The sequence below is a fragment of the Castanea sativa genome, chromosome 5, assembly GCF_040712315.1.
Source record: "Castanea sativa cultivar Marrone di Chiusa Pesio chromosome 5, ASM4071231v1".
Taxonomy (NCBI): domain Eukaryota; kingdom Viridiplantae; phylum Streptophyta; class Magnoliopsida; order Fagales; family Fagaceae; genus Castanea; species Castanea sativa.
The window spans coordinates 79463234-79482303 of NC_134017.1; the positions used below are offsets into that span (position 1 = coordinate 79463234).

Below are 19070 nucleotides of genomic sequence, written 5' to 3' on the forward strand. Positions count from 1 at the left end.
ATAGTGAATTACCAGATTCCATTAAATTCATTCTAAACAATCTTCAAGCTGCCTATTCTTCAGACCACCACAAACTATTCAACAAAACCATGAGAGCACTTGAAATTCACCTTGTTAACCTTGCTACCCAAATTATTGACCCCACTACTGAAAATGCAGCCTTTGCTGACCAACTTTTTAATTGCCTTGTTTACGCTCAAAACCATCATGATGAATCACACATGATTAGTCAACTCTTTGGCAAAGAGGAAATCCATTCAATGGATAGAAAGACCATAATGGGTACTGATTTTGATAGATTGAGTTTTAAAAATCAATCTTTGCTTAAAAGTGCTGTTGCCAACTTGCCTCCAGAAGTACAAACTTGTATTTTTGAAAGCAAGGCTATGACTAAAGATCTTGATCTTTGGTTAAAATATTTCAAAACTCTTGTTTCAATTGCTCCTACCATTGTTGAACCTGATGACCCCAACAGAGGCTACCTGAAAAAGAAATGGGGAAAATACTTTGGGAGCAGTCTTAGAGTACATGAAAAAACCCATCCTTTCCCCGGTCTTTTGATTAATTATGAAGATGGTTCTGATGATGATCCTTTTTGGCTTTCTCAAATGTTTGAATCTGGTTTTGTCAGACTCATCAAATTAACGAGTCATAATCAAATTAACCAGTTCCCTAATATTATCCAAAAGGCTGTTGCAGATGTTGCACCAACCCCTTATGTTTCAATCCGATGTTGGAGTACTTTACCCAAATGGGAAAAGAATAACTGGATGAATGTTCAACCTTCCAAACATCTTGTTCTTATTAACGGATATACTCACCAAGGCCAATGGTATGAAGGCAATGCTTATGTTTCTCATAGACATCCCTATGCTCTTGCTGAATGTTGGAGAAGTTACTTTAATAATCGAATTCTTGATGTCTCCGAAGAATTATGGAAAGACTACCATTTCTTTGGCTGCACAGATAGAATTTCTGTTTTTGTTAACAAACCTTATACTTCTGCGGTCAGACACTTACAATGGGTAGAACATGATGACCCAAGAATATTCCTCACAAGAGATCCTATTCACGAACCATTAATGTATTGTGGCTTCTGTAACCAATATTCAACCTATCATGAACATGAATGCAATGATGATCCCCCATGGGATCCCTTTCCAAGAGACCCTTATGCTGGTTACCCGTCTGATGCAGCTTCCACTTAGAAGCATATTGATCCTGCTAGATGATGTTTGCCGACAATACTTTCCTGACAATAATGACCCATTGTTGACTATTCCAAGGCTCAAGACAAAATTATTCTGCTGATACTTTTGGCACTACCAACTATCCCACTTTCGGTCTCAAAAGCCGATTTGATTCCTTCCAGATATTACGCTCCCATTGCCTCTCACGGGTCCTGATGTGAATAGTAAAATGTCATTATTTACTTTGTACTGTTTACTACTTTATTCACTTATATAAGGGGGGTTGTCCCTTATTGCTAAACTCAGAATCTTTTTCTAGGATTTCCCTTAGAACTCTCTCTAGGACCTCCTTAGATCAATATATCTCACTACAAAGCTTGTAACTAGGAACTAGGACTAGCTTTCAAGCCTTGTACTATTTACCCAACCTGTTGATCACTGTAATCTTGTTGCTACTACTACTGTAAGTACTTTGATGTATATTCAATAAACAACTGCTGTTTTCAATATTTTGAATTATTTTGATATACAACTGCTTGACTGGTTCTACCGCCTTACTTTCAATTATTATTTACTTTGAATATATATATATATATATAAACAGTGATTGTTTATATTAATTGAGGAAAGTTGGTTATTCATGACACAGAAATTGAAATTGAACCCTTGAAGACTGAAGAAATCAAGAATATGGGAATTGGTAGTAAGGATCAAGAAGGAATACCAGTACCATTGCATTCGTTCGGTAGCAGTATTGTTTGGTTTGTGAGTTTCATCACTGAATTTCAGAATAAGTATTTTATTGAAAGAATATGAATGTGGTGAACGCTTCTTCTTTGGTGTGGAGAGGGTGCAGGAGGGTTTACGGAAGTTAGAGCCTGGCTTGCAAGTTGCTCAAAGAGAGATTCCTAAATACAGCAGTAGAATCCGTGAATGGTATTTCAAGGCGAAAGACATTGTTTACCAACTTGAAGATCTGTTTGAAGACATTGAACTCCAAGTTATGGCTGAGTCATATGACTCTTCCTCTTTATCTAAAGACAAGTTTGAAGAGTTACTTAAAGATGACGGCTTGGACTCTTGTATTCATCTTATTTTAGTTCTACTTCTGCTCCCTCTTCTACTCCCTCTTCTTATTATTCTCCTCCTCCCTCACCAACATTAACAACATTTTGGTCCTTAATGTATCAAAGGCAACAGAGAGCAAATCACTTTCTGTTTCTCAAAACTTATTTACAAGTACCAGACCCTTCCTTGGAGGAGAGAATGTTTCTCATTTTGCAATCTCTTGATAATCTTTTACGGGAAATGCTCTCATTTAGTGACTCATTACTCCTGTCCCCATGAAGAGCAGCTCACAGATAATTAAGCATAATGGGAAAGCTGGCGGCCTTGGTCTTGGTATTTTAGTTGAGGACCAAAAAGACCCAGATATGAAAATCTTCCTTGGTATTTGAGAAGATGCCTGGAATTTTGCTTCTTATTCCCCGCTGATTTCAAATTCTGAAAACAATATTTGTCTTATTATGGGTGACTGAGGGACTCGTTGAACCTGCTCCTGGATGTATCTTGGAAGATTGAAGCTTCCAATTACTTGAGCTTGCATATCCACACCACCCAGGACCAGGCCTTAAATCATTTGACTCAGACCCTCTATATTATAAATTGAGACTTGATTGGAGAACCATTGATGGTCTGGTCTCAGAGAAGGTGCGCCATGAATTCGCTCAACATTACGGTTTTGATGGTCTAGTCTCAGAGAAGGTGCGCCATGCTTATGTGATTTGCAGTTCCATATCTGAAGGATGCCTCATGCATTCAAGGGGTTTATGCACAATTCTCTTGAGGAAGGAACAGCCTCACTGTCACTCTAACTCTGAACTCAATTATGTACCAGGATATTTGTTTCTCAGTACAAGGTATTTGCTTGTACTTGATTTATCTCATGTTGGCCTCAAAATGCTCCCTTCTTATGTTTGGGAGTTAATACATTTGAGACACCTGGACCTCTCTTATAATCCTATCCAGACCTTGAGTGGATTGATTATTAATATCTTCCATCTCCAGACCTTGAAACTCATTTGCTATTTTCAATTGACCAACTTTCCCAACAACTTGCATCTCAAGGAAGGCATTCATAAACTATGCCTGACGTGGTCCAAAAGTAAGCATAATGGGTGCAAATGTAACTTACAAAATAACAAACCAACAGAGCAGTATAACCAAGGAAAACATCATGACCCCTTGTGAACGAAACCAACTGATGTAACTACATTAAGGCACCAGAATACACCATCCTGCATAAGCCTAGAAACAGCAGCCATCATCAAAACCAGATTATGTCTTCTTAAAAGAGCAAACTAGGATTCAAGCCCCATCTACAACACAAGATCCTGTTCAAAATAGAGTTATTAGCTTTGCAATTTACTTTCCAATATGCCCTCACATCTCTCATGATATCTTTGACAATTTGTTTATCACTCCTAATCCTGCTTCAATGGATTACATCATTTCTTTGCTGCCAGATGTGATACACAGTAGCCTACCAAGCTAGGTTGCAAATCAATACTCTCAGACTATTTCTCATTATAACCCCATTTGATCATTCTCTCCTTGTTAGGCAATTTATTTCTCATAGTTAACCAGCCAATAAAAGAGTTCCTACGTATGTTAATCTCAGACCAGACCAGCTTCCACCAAGGACCAACCTGTCCTTTCACTCTGATTTCCTCCCAAGTACCGGCACAAGTAAACTTGTCTGAAGAGGCCCAAAGAGCTGTCTGCATCATGTAACTAAACTAGACTAAGCATGCTTTGAATATCAACAAGCTGGTCAGACCTGGCAGCCTTCCAAATCCATTGCTTCTCCTTGAACACAGACTCTACCTTTGCCTCAAACTGACTAGCCACATCTTATTTAACCCTATACCTATATTTTTGGAACAAAACACCATCAAGATGCCATAAATTCATGCCATAGGAAGATTCTTTTTCAGTCTCCAACCTCAAAACTCAGGAATTTCCTAGCTGTTGGTCTTAGTTTAAGGATAGTGATGCAGGGAAAGTGATGGACTGTGATATGAATTAGATCTAAATGGGATGTGAGTTGCTTTGAACAAATTGAAAGGTGGTTAGGCACCTTTGCAATGAACACAAAGTTCTCAAAAAAAGCTCTAAAAGGCTTATTTCATTCACATACAAAAACTGATTTACAAGTGCTTACATTTTGGTACTTATACTAGTTGTTTGGCATTAACAGCTTTCTAGATGATTGACAAGTGTCTAAAACATATTGGCCAATGCTTTAAACAATCATCTAACTAAGTATTTAGTTACTAAAGGATTAGGGTGTAGCTACTTGAAATGCCTGGCATCAGATAGCCTCCATCCCCCAAGTACAATCTTGGGGAACTTTGATTGTCCAAAAGCATCTTCCTTTAAGAAGGCACTGCTGCACCCATGCAACCCATAGTGAGCCAACTTGAGTGAAAAGGTTCCAAATAAGCTTCATAATAGCTCCTTTCTTCCAGTCTTTAATTCTCTTCAAGCCAAGCCCGCCTTCTTTCTTTGGGAGACAATCTTTTTCCCAAGACACCCTGACTCCTCCTCTGCCTTCACCTCTGCCATTCCCCAAAAATTGATTGAAACTATGTTCAATGGTGGCTATGACCTTTGGGAGTATGAAGATGCTGCAGATAAATCTCTGAATGCTTTAAAAAATGGGTTGCAATAATTGAGGGTTGCAATAATTGAGGCCAACCTGAATAGGATAATCTCCCAGAAGACTAAGCATTGACTTTTACTAAGATCTTGGATTTTTTGTGGCCTTTGGTTCCTTAAATGAACTTAAGTCTCTAAGAGTCGAGATGCTACTTAACTAAGATGTTTGATTTTTTTCGGCCACTAGCCACATAACAAAATTGTTAGCAAAAACTGTCCAAAGGGACAAAAACTCTCTTATCTCTAAAAATGAAATGGAATCATTCAAAAATCAAAATTCAAAACAAGAAGAATACCTGTATGGTGGTGACAATGCTCGTTGTAATAGGTAGCTAGGTAAATAGAAAACCCAAATGTGAAAGAAACACTCTCCAAAACCCTAATCCATTCCCATTTTTCCCCAATTTGAAACTCAATTTTTCTTATTTTGTACTGTACTCTTGTTCTATTCTACTAGTGAAGTCTAAAGTAATGGTGCCATTATCTGTCAACGAGTAATCGAAAATTCTATTTCATCTTTAGATAAATATGGCAAGCAGTATTTGACAGTGATAGAATATTAAGGACTTTAAGAGCAAAGGCAGGTGTCGCAAATAGGATTGAACTCATGAACATTGTCAATAAGCATATCTGGTTTTTTCATGAACCAAGATGGATTTACTAATTTGGTTCTCTTTTGAGAAACAATTTGGCTTTTGGTTTCCTCAAAATCTGTAGAATGTATGTATCCCAACATATATCCAGAAAAACACTCTCTTTACCCAAATTAAAAAGCATGTGAAATTCTGAAACACCCCATTAGAAGGGTCGTTTTGAATGTCATTGTGACCTTTTCAACTCATTGTATGAATCATATGGATGTGTGAAACACTGGTTTCTTAATGTGAGGCATTTGACAATTTGCTAGCGCATTTATAATCTTCTAAATGAATTAGCATACTCTGTTGATACCAATGCAAATAATCACTTTATGAAGAAGTAATGGATATGGCATGTGGCATGCTTGGCATTTTTGAATTGAAGAAACTTGTGGACAAAAATTCATCTGGTTTATCACATAAATCCTGGATAACAGTGAAAAGAAGCCCTTCTCTATTAGCCTAAAATATGCTTTCTTGATCTAATTATTTTTTATTTACTCAGATGTTGTTACTAATAACTTTATCTCCTTCATTCATCTTGTTTTGGAGGAAGTTCAGTAGTCCTTGAAGGGAAGCCTCAGTGTCTTTGTTTCTCATCAGCTCCCCTGCAACTTCTGCAGGAGTGACCTTTACATCCTCTATAAGCCTTTCAATCTGTTGAAAGAGACCGTGATGGCAAAGCCCCAGATGGTTCAAAGCAAGGTGCTTGAATACAGAAGGGGTGCAATATGACATGCAAATATGCACATCCATACGACCAGGTCTCAACAAAGCAGGATCGAGTTTTTCTTTGTAATTGGTCGTGAAAATGATGACACGCTCATCACCACAACATGACCAAAGACCATCGATGAAATTGAGCAGTCCTGAGAGAGTCATCTGTTTATAAATCAAAGCAAATGTTAGAGAGAATTTTACTTCAAGGCTATAATGCACCTATGTAAGAAACATCGATTTGCCTAATTTGTAGTACCCATTTTCATTTTAGCCATGCTATACCTCCCTTATTATCTAGAAACTAGAAACTAGCTGTTACCAATTTCTCTCTTTTATATCCATCTAAGATTGCTTAAAATCTAAAAGGCATAGTTTAAGAAGTATTAGTCAAAATTTGTGGGAGTCTTAAATAATTAACACTATAATTTGTTTCTAGTCTTATAGGTGAAACACAGACAACTGTAGTATATAATGACGATTGCCTTATTGTTTCCAGTATTGCAATCATTCTCATTTTCCCGATTTTCTAGCTTGATAGAGCAATCAATATCCTCTATGGAAAGTATTGATCTGCTAGGCATGCTGAACAACAAAAGCCTGAGTTCAGTATTGGACCTGACCTCAGATAGATCCAAGTCATAGATGTCAAAATTCAAATAATTTGCCATTGCTGCAATCAAACTTGATTTTCCTGTACCCGGGGGACCATATAATAAGTACCCATTTTCATTTTAGCCATGCTATACCTCCCTTATTAGCTAGAAACTAGCTGTTACCAATTTCTCTCTTTTATATCAATGTAAGATTGCTTAAAATCTAAAAGGCATAGTTTAAGAAGTATTAGTCAAAATTTGTGGGAGTCTTAAATAATTAACACTATAATTTGTTTAAAAAATAGGTGAAACACAGACAACTGTAGTATATAATGACGATTACCTTATTGTTTCCAGTATTGCGATCATTCTCATTTTCCCGGTTTTCTAGCTTGATAGAGCAATCAATATCCTCTATGGCAAGTATTGATCTGCTAGGCATGCTGAACAACAAAAGCCTGAGTTCAGTATTGGACCTGACCTCAGATAGATCCAAGTCATAGATGTCAAAATTCAAATAATTTGCCATTGCTGCAATCAAACTTGATTTTCCTGTACCCGGGGGACCATATAATAAGTACCCTCGTTTCCAAGCTTTCCCAATTCTTTTGTAGTACTCCTTCCCATTCAAAAAGTTGTTCAAATCTTCCATCAGTTCCTTCTTAAGCTCGGAATCCATGGCAAGGGTCTTGAACGTCATTGGGTGATTGAGATTGACTGCATTCGTGTCCCAACATGATCTATATTATATAACCGTGTGTAGCTTCACTGTTTTGCATCATCTCTAATGGACTTTGCTCTTCTTAAAATATATGGCAAGTAGGAACTTAATACCTTGTCTTTATGTCGCTTGTGAAAACTTAGCTCATAGGATCTGACCTCTGACCTCAGAGTGGCATTAAGATCACTCATGTTTTGATTTCTGCAATTTGATGATGGCTCAACTTGTGTACAAACCAAGCTCCAATTCATCTGTATATTTTCAAAAACATCAACTATCTCTTCATTTCGATCCAAGGTAACTACTAAACTTTTTTCATTCTCGTCTTTGCCCACTCTAACTCTTTGAACTGAGGAGCTAGTTATGGTACCTAAGTAGACCTCTGCCGCATCAAACATTTGATTCTTTGAGAGACCTTGGAATTCTTCTATCACAATGGTGAATCGAGAAGAGAAAAGTCTGGAAAGGTTACGTAAATGAGAGGATAGGTAGCGGTGGATATCATTTGGTATGTAATCATAGGCAATGCTCCTAACCAGCATTGCTGTTGCAGCAACAGTGGCTGCTGTTGACAGAAGTTTTTGAACATTGGGAATTCTTTGGTTTAGGGACATTTTCACAGAGCACAATCTTGTTGGCAATACGTAATTTTGAAATATTTTTTTGAGAAAAAGGCTTTTACAAGATTTATGCTCTTGAGGGACACTAAAAACTCTCCCACAATTTTTGTGGGATGCCTCAATGAATTTATAATGTGGAGTCTAGAAAAATTTTGTATTACTATTCCTCTACATAGACTTTTATTATTATTATTATTTTGATGAATATGTTTTCATAGAACTGATCCTGACATTTCTAAGCTGACTTTTAAATTCTTATATTGAAAAGTAATTTGGTCTCATATTGTCCTTTATTCTCTTTTGACAAGGAAATCAATGAGAGAAGCTTCTTTGGACTTCAAGGTATTGTCAAATTACTTGCAGGGAAAGACATGGATATGACCAGCTTGAAAGACAGCAAGCAGCCAAGGTTGAAGTTAGCAGCAACACAAGCAGAATATTATAAAATCAAAAATGACGTCTCCTTTTGGTCAGCACAAAAAGTATATGATTGGCAAAATTCTAAATTAGAGTGAATTGTACTCTTCTTCCCTAATTTACTTTTTTGTTTTGTCCTTGAAACTCTGATTTTCTTGTCAAGTTGGGCATTCCATCCATTGCCATTTTACTCCTTAAATTACATATATGATGCAACTCTGTTTTACCATACTTCAACAATTTTATAAATATTAATGGATGGACGGACTAATTTGATAGAAATGTTACATTTAAGGACTAAAATGACAAAATAAATTTAATGACCAAAATAATAATTCACCCAAATAACTTAACAGACTATTTAAAACAAAGATTGTAGATTATGCAACCAGAGTCTTTGGTAGGGAAGATGATGACAAAATTTCTAAATTGTGTTAAACTTAAACATGCTTTATGATGTTTGCTAAGTGACTGATAGAGGCGATGTAATTTCAAGCATTCATTTCACAAAAACTGGCCTTCAAGAACTCTACATCATGAATTATCTTAGGATTTGCCTGAGAGTATCACTTAAAATTTATCCATTTCAATTCAAGTAATTTTGTAAATTATTATTATTATTATTATTTTTTTTTTTTTGTTTAGTTCATATCCTGACACTTGATGAATAATGGAGATGACGACAATACAAATTTTCTTTTCCTTCAATTTTTTTCAAATTTCCTAAGTGAGTTAAACATGCTTTCTTATGTTTGCTTATCGATTACTAGAGTATGAAATTTCAAGTATTTGAAATGATGAAATGAAATTTAAAGAACTCTACATCATAATTTAGAACTATACATACCTATTATTATAAAGACTCTCCAGAATATCAATAATTTAGAATTATACATTCCTATTAAGATAATATTGACTTTTTTTTCCTTTTTGGTTTAGTGGTCAAGTTACTTAAAATTTAAAGGGTATTTTTTTATTAGCTTTTGTTACTTACCAACGCTAGTGGGACTTGTTTTTATCCTCCTCAACGAGTGCACAGGGAACCCGTTAACATACTCCTGTTCCATTAACATACTACTTTATTTATAGATAAAATAGAGTTTGAACATAACACATCAGCTCCTCACATCTCCATTATCATCTTCTTGTACATTGTATATCTCATAATGCACACTTCTCACATACACTTCAGCCACTTCTCAATTTTTCCATTACTTCTGCTCCAACTTTGATCATAATTGTTCGTGAATATCTTGACAATGATAATTAAGAGGGTCTTCTAATCATAAATACGAGACCAACCTTCAATACAATAACAAAAGAACACACAAAGAAAGAGAGTTTTCAAGCGGAAAAAATTCTAACAAACCAATGCTTTTACATGCATAAAAAGCTGATAAATGCTATCTACTTCTAAGTGTGTCAATTCACCAATACCATCTAAGAAGTGAGAGGGACTAGTGGGAAACCTAGAGTAGGAACAGATGACAGTCAAGCACTAATTAGCATATTAAGATGGCTATATATATGAGTTTTTCTTGCAAATGCGAATTTCATAGAGAGCAACTTGTAATCAAGTTTTAGAACAGAAAGGAACCACCAAACAGAAAAACATCTGCCATATAGCACAATATGTCCAAATAAAAAAATACTGTTGACAAGAACCACATTGTATGCATAGCACTGAATGAAAGGTTGATCCTTCTTCATACTCATAAACTTGCCTGAATCATCCTGGACCAACTTTAGGAATGTCATAATGCTCACTCATGTTTGCCAGATACTGGTTGAAATCCTGAATCTTGTCACGGTGAGATTTATTAGCTACCTTAGCCAATCTATGAAAATCAATTTGCTTCCTCTGTTCAATATATCGCCTTTCTGCAAGAGTGAGATGATCATCACAATGAACAGTCTTCCCATCGCCACTCATTTTTTTGGCATCATCTACACCTTCCTCGTTAGGATCAGTGGATAGCTCTGCACTTCCACCTGCACCAAATGATAAGAAAAATGAATGACAAATATAAAGTCATGATGAATGGAAAGTGGAAAAGATATGGACCAAACAAAATGGTTACAGTGTTCAAACAATCTCTAGATTTAGCAGCAGCTTCTACTCCATACTTTTCACTCTGTCTTCTTTAGATAACATATATAGTCCAATTCTTAGCAAATTTTAATATTTTCATTCAAATCAAGTTAATAGTGAGAGTTTCCAGATCTCAGAACAAGATAAGAACAACCTTTCTTGGAAATATATAGAAATCAAATTTGCAGCAAATTTCAAGTCTGCCATTTCAAGACTTCAGTGCAGGGATACCAAGTAGTTGACCACTACCATTGCCATGTACACAGTACGAAGAAAGCTGCTTTCAGCACAAGAACCAGAGGTAGTAACTGTGCACATGGTTACTTTGCAAACATGGTCATGACTAAGATTTGCTGTAACTGGCTTATCCAGCCTATTGAAAATGAACACTGCATTGGTCCAATTCTTTGCAACTCTGAACTTTCACTGGCTATCTCCATACAGAATACAGATGAACCAAAAAATACTTCTAACAAATCGGAACGAAACAAACTTGGCACTCCATTGAGGCTACTAAGAAATCGCTGGTTCAATTAAAAGATTTATGCCAGAGAACTCTTTTCGATTGGCCAAGGTGTTGGGGTTCCTCAAATTGCTCTTCTATCCTAGAGTTTCCTTTTTTCTCTTAGACTAGTCCCTTGAGTCCTTTAGCTCTTTGTTGTTGTTAACATCTTGTACTTTCATTCTCTGTTTCTTTTTTTGTTATGAATAATATTACTTTTATTGCCTATACAAAAAAAAAAAATTAAGAGCAGCTTACACAGCTCAACCTTTTTCTTTTTTTGATAAGTAGCCTCCATTGCTTAAATATAGTTTTATAGTTCCAATAATTTGGTTCAATGCCACTTAGCATTGGAACCTTGGAAACACGGACACGAACACAGTACGATACAGTGACACAAGTAATTTTTAAAAAATTATAACATAAAATGACAAGAATGACACCAGTATGACACGGGTACGACACATATACAACACTGGCACGATACCCTAAATGAAGTGTTCATGTTTCCTAACCTGGAACTATATGCCCATGCTAAAAGTAACAAAGTGCTGCCCATTAATATAAAAACTATATGCCCATGCTACAAGTAACAAAGTGCTGCCCATTAATATAAATATCGGTTCGACAATAATCTGAATTTATTTATTCATTATTATTATCTTAAGCACAAAAAACACATTCAGAGTGAATTAAAATTTAAAGCTGATTAATTGGAAAAAAACACAAACTATCATCTTAATAACTATGACACTAGGTACATGCAATACAAGACTGAATTGGAGACGAACAGAAAATACCAACCTGGTGGAAGCTCATTTTCTGTAACCTCTGAAATCTGATCCTGACGTTTCTTGTTTTTCTTTTTCTTCTTCACTCCACCAGCCTTCACAGCCAGAGCTTTTCCCTTCAGCTTCAGCTTTCCCCCAACCACATTCTCAAACCTGACAGTAACACTCTCTCTCTCAGTTTTCCGGTAAGGGTTTGGATTTTGGGGATGGGTTCTTTTTTCGATTTTACGGTGGGGGTAGGGGACGACACCGTTTGGGGATTTGTTTGCCTTTTTTTTTTTTTTGGGTTTATATAAAAATTAAGAAATAAATAAACAAATAAATATTAAATATTAATTTAAGGGCAAAACAGGGTCATTTTGGGGGGATTTAACCAAGTTAGTGGAGGGGTTTTGAAACTTTGGGGACTAAAATGAAAAATAGTGAAACTTAAAAAGTGAGTTTTGAAATTTGGAAAAAAAGAAATTATGTCATTAGTAGATCTCAAAATGATTGATAATAAGAGCATTTTTGGAATTTTTTCCAAATTCTTGTACTATTTGGAGAGTGAACAATTACATTTGTTTTTCACCTACCTACTTTGTCCTCCGCTCACCTCCACCACTACTTGTTCTTGTCCCCATCACCAACACGTAGCCCAGATGGTCAGATCAATTTTTGTCATCATTCCATTTCCCCCAATGTTCATGGATCATGACTCAAAAGAAGGCACTTCTTAGAGTGAGTTCCATGGCCCAAAGATTGGGGATTCTAGCATTTTACCCTCATTTTTTTAAAAAAAATTGGCAATATGCCCCTGTTTTGAAATTATTTAAGTTCGTGCTTCTGTTTTGAAACTCGATTTTAATAAAATCAAGTTTCAATAAAAAACTCGATTGGCTTAAAATCAAGTTATGCCAAATGAAACTTTATAAAAAAAATTTAAAAAAAAAAACTTGCATGGAACTCAAGTTTAGCAAGCTCGAGTTCCATACCTATAGTGGCGTTTTTTAGTGCTATAGTGGCTTTTTTTTTTATGGAACTCAAACTCCTTTAACTCGAGTTCCATGCAAGTAGTTTAATTTTTTTTTTTTTTACATATAGTTGCGTTTAGGGAGTCTATAACGGCGTTTTTTATGGAACTTGAGCTCCTTGAACTCGACTCGAGCTCCATTGCAAGTTTTTTTTTTTTTTAAAGTATACATATAGCTACGTTCAAGGAGTCCATAGCAGTGTTTTTTATGAAACTCGAGCTCCTTGAACTCGAGTTTCATGCAAGTTTTTTTTTTTTTTTTAAAGTTTCATTTGGCATAACTCTAGTTCCATGCAATCGAGTTTTTTGATTGAAACTCAATTTTATTAAAATTGAGTTTCATAATAGGGGCACGAACCTATATAGTTTGGAAACAGGGGCATAATGCCAAATATTTTGTTCAATAGGGGCAAAAGGCCAAAATCTCCCCCAAGGATTATATAAAAAAGGGTTACATCCTAGACACCTTTTTGGTTTTGCAAGGACAAAACTTGGGCCTTGTCTTGAAGAGCATTCACCAAAATGTTGTGTTGAGAGGAGCAAATCCTATCTCTTTCACCAAAGAGTAGGACTGTAAATAAATCAAGCCGATCATGAACAACTCGGGCTCGACTTGATAAAAAGCTTGTTCATATTTGTTTGTTTATAAATAAGTCAAGCTTGAGCCTTAGTTTTAGGCTCATTTAATAAACAAGCTGAGCTCAAGCAAAAAAATTTGTTCATGAACAAGTTTATGAGGTATTAGGCTTGATACACAACAATTTAAGCATAAACTTATATATAAGTTTATATGTGTTACTTAAATATACTAATTACACATATTTTAATAATGACATGGCTAACATGAGACCACTACCTATAATACCATAATTTTTTCCTTCCCTTTAAACTAATCAAGAACCACTTTAGACTATAGGTTACATGTAAAAATAATAAATAATTAAGTAGGCCACAAATGATCCTTTCCTATCAATCATCTAAAGTAAAGTTATTAAACATGTTAATATTTTCTCATTCATAATAGTTACAAACAGGTATTTTTTAGACCTTTATCATTTAACGTGAATATAAAAATTGTATTTTGAACAATTGCTGAAGCTGTAGACAAAGAATGATGAATGAATAAATGAATTTAATTATGTAAATTATTAATTTGAATAATAACTAATCATAAGTAAGACTAGATGTATGATAAAATTAATATACTATTTTCTTTTTCTTTTTTCTTAATTTTAGAGATTTAGGGTTGTTTGGATTTTGTGTTTCCATCGTCCATAACTCTGTTTCCATTACTCATAACTCAAAATATGTGGATCCCACTACTAAGAAGCTTGTTTGGTTTTTGTTTCCATCACTCAATTCTCTAATTTTTTAGTGATAAGTTATGGAAACTAAAAACACATTTTTAGATGTTTTCAATTTCCAAAACTCTGTTTTCAATTGCATTTTCGTAATTAAACCCACAACTCAACCGCAATGTTTGACTTTTTTGGTTTTTTTTTTTTTTGGGAAACAAAGTCATTGAGTGGTGAATGCCAAATGGGTGGGGTTGGGGAAATTAAAGTATTGTAAGTGATGAGTAATGAATGAGGAGTCATGAGTGATGACAAAAAAAAAATCCAAACAAGCCCTTAAGCATTTAATAATGTAATTTTTTTAGATCTCAAGCTCAAAAACTTGACCTAAGCTCAAGTTTGAACTTGATATTAAACTTGAGTTGGTTTGACTAATTAATCAAGTCAAGCCAAGTTCAAGTTTTTTGACTTTCCCACGAATTCAAGTTCAAACATTAATTTTAGACTTGTCACAAGCTCAAGCCAAGCTCAAACTTTTAATTTTTCCTAATAAGTCAAGTTTAAACATATACTACTCGACAAAACTCAGCTCGTTTATACCCTGCCAAAGAGGAAGTCTTCCTTTTACGTTTTGAAGGTGCAGCAACAGGTTTCCTTTAAGATGTAAGACAAAATCACGTGAGTCGTGAGGGCTGTACTTACTGGGCAAGGAATGATTTTTTTTTTTTTTTTTGCTGAATGGGCAAGGAATGAAGTTTGAACAAGTTGTTTGATGCTTTTCCCTTGGTTTTTGGTGTTTCCATTTGCAGGTCCAGCTTTGGCTTTTGGCTCCTTCTTGTTTTCCTCCAATCAATGGACTTCACTTGATTATCCTTTGGACTAGGACTGTTGTCCCATATTTCACCAGCAGGTTGCACTAATAAGATGGCAAAAAATTTGTTTGGAGAAAAATATAATTTTAAGAAGATGCGAAAATTAAATAATTTGGTATGAAAATAGAAAATTTAATTTCATACACTCATATATAGTCAACCTATCTTTTATTAAAAAAAAAATTTAATGACACAAAACAACTTTTTCCCTATTTTATAATTTTGTTGGTCTATATATATATAAAAGGAAATGTTAGCAAGCAACCATGTGGTGCTTGTTAAGATTTTCCTTAATGGGTTGTATTAATAAAAAGGACAAAAAATTATTAAAAGAGTTGGCGAAAAGGATTGAAAAAAAAAAGGTTGTGTTAACAGCACCGTATAACAACAGTTTTTTTTTACTCTTTTTTTTTGTACATTTTTTTGCAACTTTATACTATTTTTTACACTTTTTTACAATTTTTTGCAGCTTTTTAAATGATAAGTACATTCTTAACGAACACCACATGGTTAACATTTGCCCACAAAAAAAAAAATGCTAAAAATTTGTCAAAAAGGATAAAAAGCTGTAAAAAGTAAAAAAGATGCTGCAAAAATTATTGGTAAGGTTAAGGGCCACCGTAGGTGCCCGTTAAGACAACCCATATACATACATATATATATATATATATATATATATAGAGAGAGAGAGAGAGAGAGAGAGAGAGAGAGAGAGAGAGATACTACAAATTTATTATAAAGTTTTTTTGTATAAAATGTAATAATGAGTATCCAATTAGTGTTATTCATTTCTTATTATTCAGTCTATGAGGTTTAGGATTCATTTTGTTAAATATATTAGTAACATGATGTGTTATTTCATGTTATATATGTTAGAGCGGATATGGAAGAATAGGTTTGAGCCTATTAAATTGAGCTAATATATCTTTAACACATTCAATCACGATATCTAATTTTTGAAAATATATTTACTTATATAATCTTCTTTAACAAGTTACATCTCATTAAGCACATGATATGTGATTTTTGAAATTATATGGTCTCAAAATAATTTAATTTTACAATTAAAAAGATCTCAAAATAAGAACATAAATATATGGTAAATATTATTTTGGTCCTTAAATATTAAAAAAAGTTTGCTTTTCATCTTGAACTTTAAAAAGTTTATTTTTTGAATCATTTCTCCCTAGACTTCCAAACAATTTGTGTATGAGAATGAGAGTTGTTGACTAAGTTACAAGACTCTTGATAATCATGTGACTTATTTTAATAATACATAGATAATTTTATGAGTTGTCATGTTATATGTCAGAGGAAAACTTTGTCAATATACATATGTACATACATATATTTATGGCATATGTTTACAAGACTTTTTAGAGTCCTACATGATATGAAAACACACACACACACACAGATATATATATATATATATATATATATATATATATACATATATATATCATTTTAAGAATACACCACATATAAGAATGTTAGACTACTATATATGAAGGTTTCTACCAATCATGTTAGAGGTGTATACAACTATACATTTAGTGTCTCACAGCATGTGAGCAGGGATGACAATTTTTTCCCGCCCTGCTTAACCCGCTCCTTTCTCACTTCGCCCCGCGCAAGTTTTCCTCGCCCCGCAAAGGTTATGGGAGGAGATGGGGCAAGATTTAAGCTCCGCATCATAGGGCGGGGTGGGGATGGGTTTGGACTTTTTAGACCCTCCTTACCCGTCCCCGCTCCTCGTTGCTAAGGATTATAATTGTAAATTTTTCATACCCTAAAACCTTTCTGTTTAAAAAAACATAGCAATATTAGCTTATTTTATTCTACTCAATGTGATTCTCTACCTTTATTTTGTTATGTGTTATACAATGAAATTTTTATTTTATTTTATTATTATTATATCTTTTAGGGGTAATTACACTAAACCCATCTGTGGTTTAGGCGAAAGTCACTTTGCCTGCCCATGGTTTGAAAAGTACCACTTAACCCACTTGTGGTTTAGGCGAAAGTCACTTTGCCTACCCGTGGTTTGAAAAGTACCACTTAACCCACTTGTAATATGTTCCGTTTATTTTCTATAACCCACCTCTATTAAAATCAGGGGTAACTAGGTATTTTTGCTCAAATTTTATATCTCTTTCCTCCAAAAAAAAAAAAAACACAAAAATGCAAGAGAAACAAGATCAAAAAGTGGTATTGGTCTCTCTCTCAATTCAAATAAATCTTGAACATGAAGAACATAAATCATTAAACCCATATTTTTTTTTCCACATTCCCAAGTTGTCTCAAATTTTCTCAGCAACCATATAACTATAAAAGAAATCAAACTCTTCAATCTCAGTCTTAAACACTCATTTGGCTCAACTTTCAGTAAGTCTCTCATCTTTACAAGACCTCAACAACATAAATCACAAAACCCAGAATTTCTTTCTCCTTCCCAATTGAAAACAAATCAAAAGTTTCAACCTTTACACAATAATATAAAGCTCAAATAGCACAAACTAGAATACCCAATATTTTTTTCCCTTTATTTTCTTGGAAATCAAACAAAGAGAGAAAATTGAATAATGGGTATGTGTTCAACCTAAAAAAAGAAAAACGAAAAAAAAAAAAAAAGCTTACCAACATACGAGGATGATTTGAAGAAGAATTTAGAGAAGTCAAGTGTTTGATATGGCTATGGTGAGATTGAGATTGTGAACCCATAACCAAATTCTCTAAAACCCAAAACCTCTATCTTTCTTTTCTTTCTATTGTGAACCCATAACCACTGGCCATTGTAATTTATGCAAAAAAAAAGAAGCAAACCCAAATGCAAAAACCAACAAAACCCACAAATGGTGACACACAGCCACCAAATGGCGAGAAACTTGTGTTTTCTCCCCCTCTAGACACTCCAAACCACGAAGAATACGTTGATCTCACCACAGGTCTCTCTCTCAAAAAGTTTATGAGTTTTGGGTGTTTTGATTCGCGTTATGTTGTGTTTTGGGGTTAAGATGTGTTTTTGTAACGGCTGGGCTTGAGGTGGGGTACGGAGTTTGACGGAACCATACCACAAGTAAATTAGGTGACAGTTTTCAAATCACGGGTAGGCAAAATAATTTTCGCCCAAACCATAGGTGGGTTATGTGTAATTACCCATTTTTTTATGATTGTTTTGTTAAACACTTGGATATATTATTTAATTTTTTTTGTAAATTAATTTGATTTGATAATATAAATTTAATTGTAATTTCAAGTCTATTTTTATTAATGAAATAGATTTCATTAAAAAAAAAATTATACTAGTTGTAGAGCAAATTAACAAAAAAAAGAGTTTTACGGGGTGGGGCAGGACTTCGTGAGGCTTTAAAGGGTGGGGATGGGGCAAGACAAAACCATGCAGGGCAGAGATGAATACCCCATTCTTCTGCCACACCCCATTACCAACCCTACATGTGAGTTTTATTAGTGTGTACCGTGGCAGTTTTATGAATTTTTGTGGAATATTATACAAAATCGAATAAATTTTTTTTTTGAATATATAAATTAACATCACAGGAAAAAATTGTAAATGCATGAACTTTTAAGTTAAAATATAGTTTCTCAAAAAAAAAAAAAAATCAAATGTAAAAAAGTATTGCTGGTTCATGCTTTGGCACCTTAAGTTAAAATCTAGTTTTGTCTCTAGTAGCAGCTTAATATTGGCATCGATGAGCATGAATTGGTTCAGGTGTCTTGGATAATAAAAAGGAAGGTTTTACAAGGTCAAAACTTGAGGAACGTCTTGAAGTTGAAGAGCTTTCACCGAAGTGTTGTGCTGCACATCTTCAGAGGGAGGCGTTATATCCTGCACCCGGCATATATGCCGGGTGTCTCACACATGG

The 19070-nt window shown here is 34.6% G+C and overlaps 1 protein-coding gene and 1 pseudogene across 1 annotated transcript; both read right to left on the reverse strand.

The window, feature by feature from the left end:
• Nucleotides 1-5912: 5912 nt before the first annotated feature.
• LOC142636031 (AAA-ATPase At3g50940-like) lies at nucleotides 5913-9148 on the reverse strand (annotated as a pseudogene).
• Nucleotides 9149-10151: 1003 nt separating this feature from the next.
• Nucleotides 10152-12772, reverse strand: LOC142635897 (uncharacterized). Its single transcript, XM_075809952.1, has 3 exons — nucleotides 12767-12772; nucleotides 12018-12273; nucleotides 10152-10611 (listed from the first exon to the last, which is right to left on the reverse strand). Exons 1-3 carry the CDS (start codon nucleotides 12770-12772, stop codon nucleotides 10349-10351), a joined length of 525 nt encoding a protein of 174 aa, XP_075666067.1. The 3' UTR covers nucleotides 10152-10348.
• Between the last annotated feature and the right edge of the window lie 6298 nt (nucleotides 12773-19070).

Coding starts and splice junctions, on each gene's coding strand:
- LOC142635897 (XM_075809952.1), bottom strand. Junction 10,612..12,017: donor AGAAAATGAGCTTCCACCAG/GTTGGTATTTTC, acceptor CATTTGGTGCAG/GTGGAAGTGCAGAGCTATCC.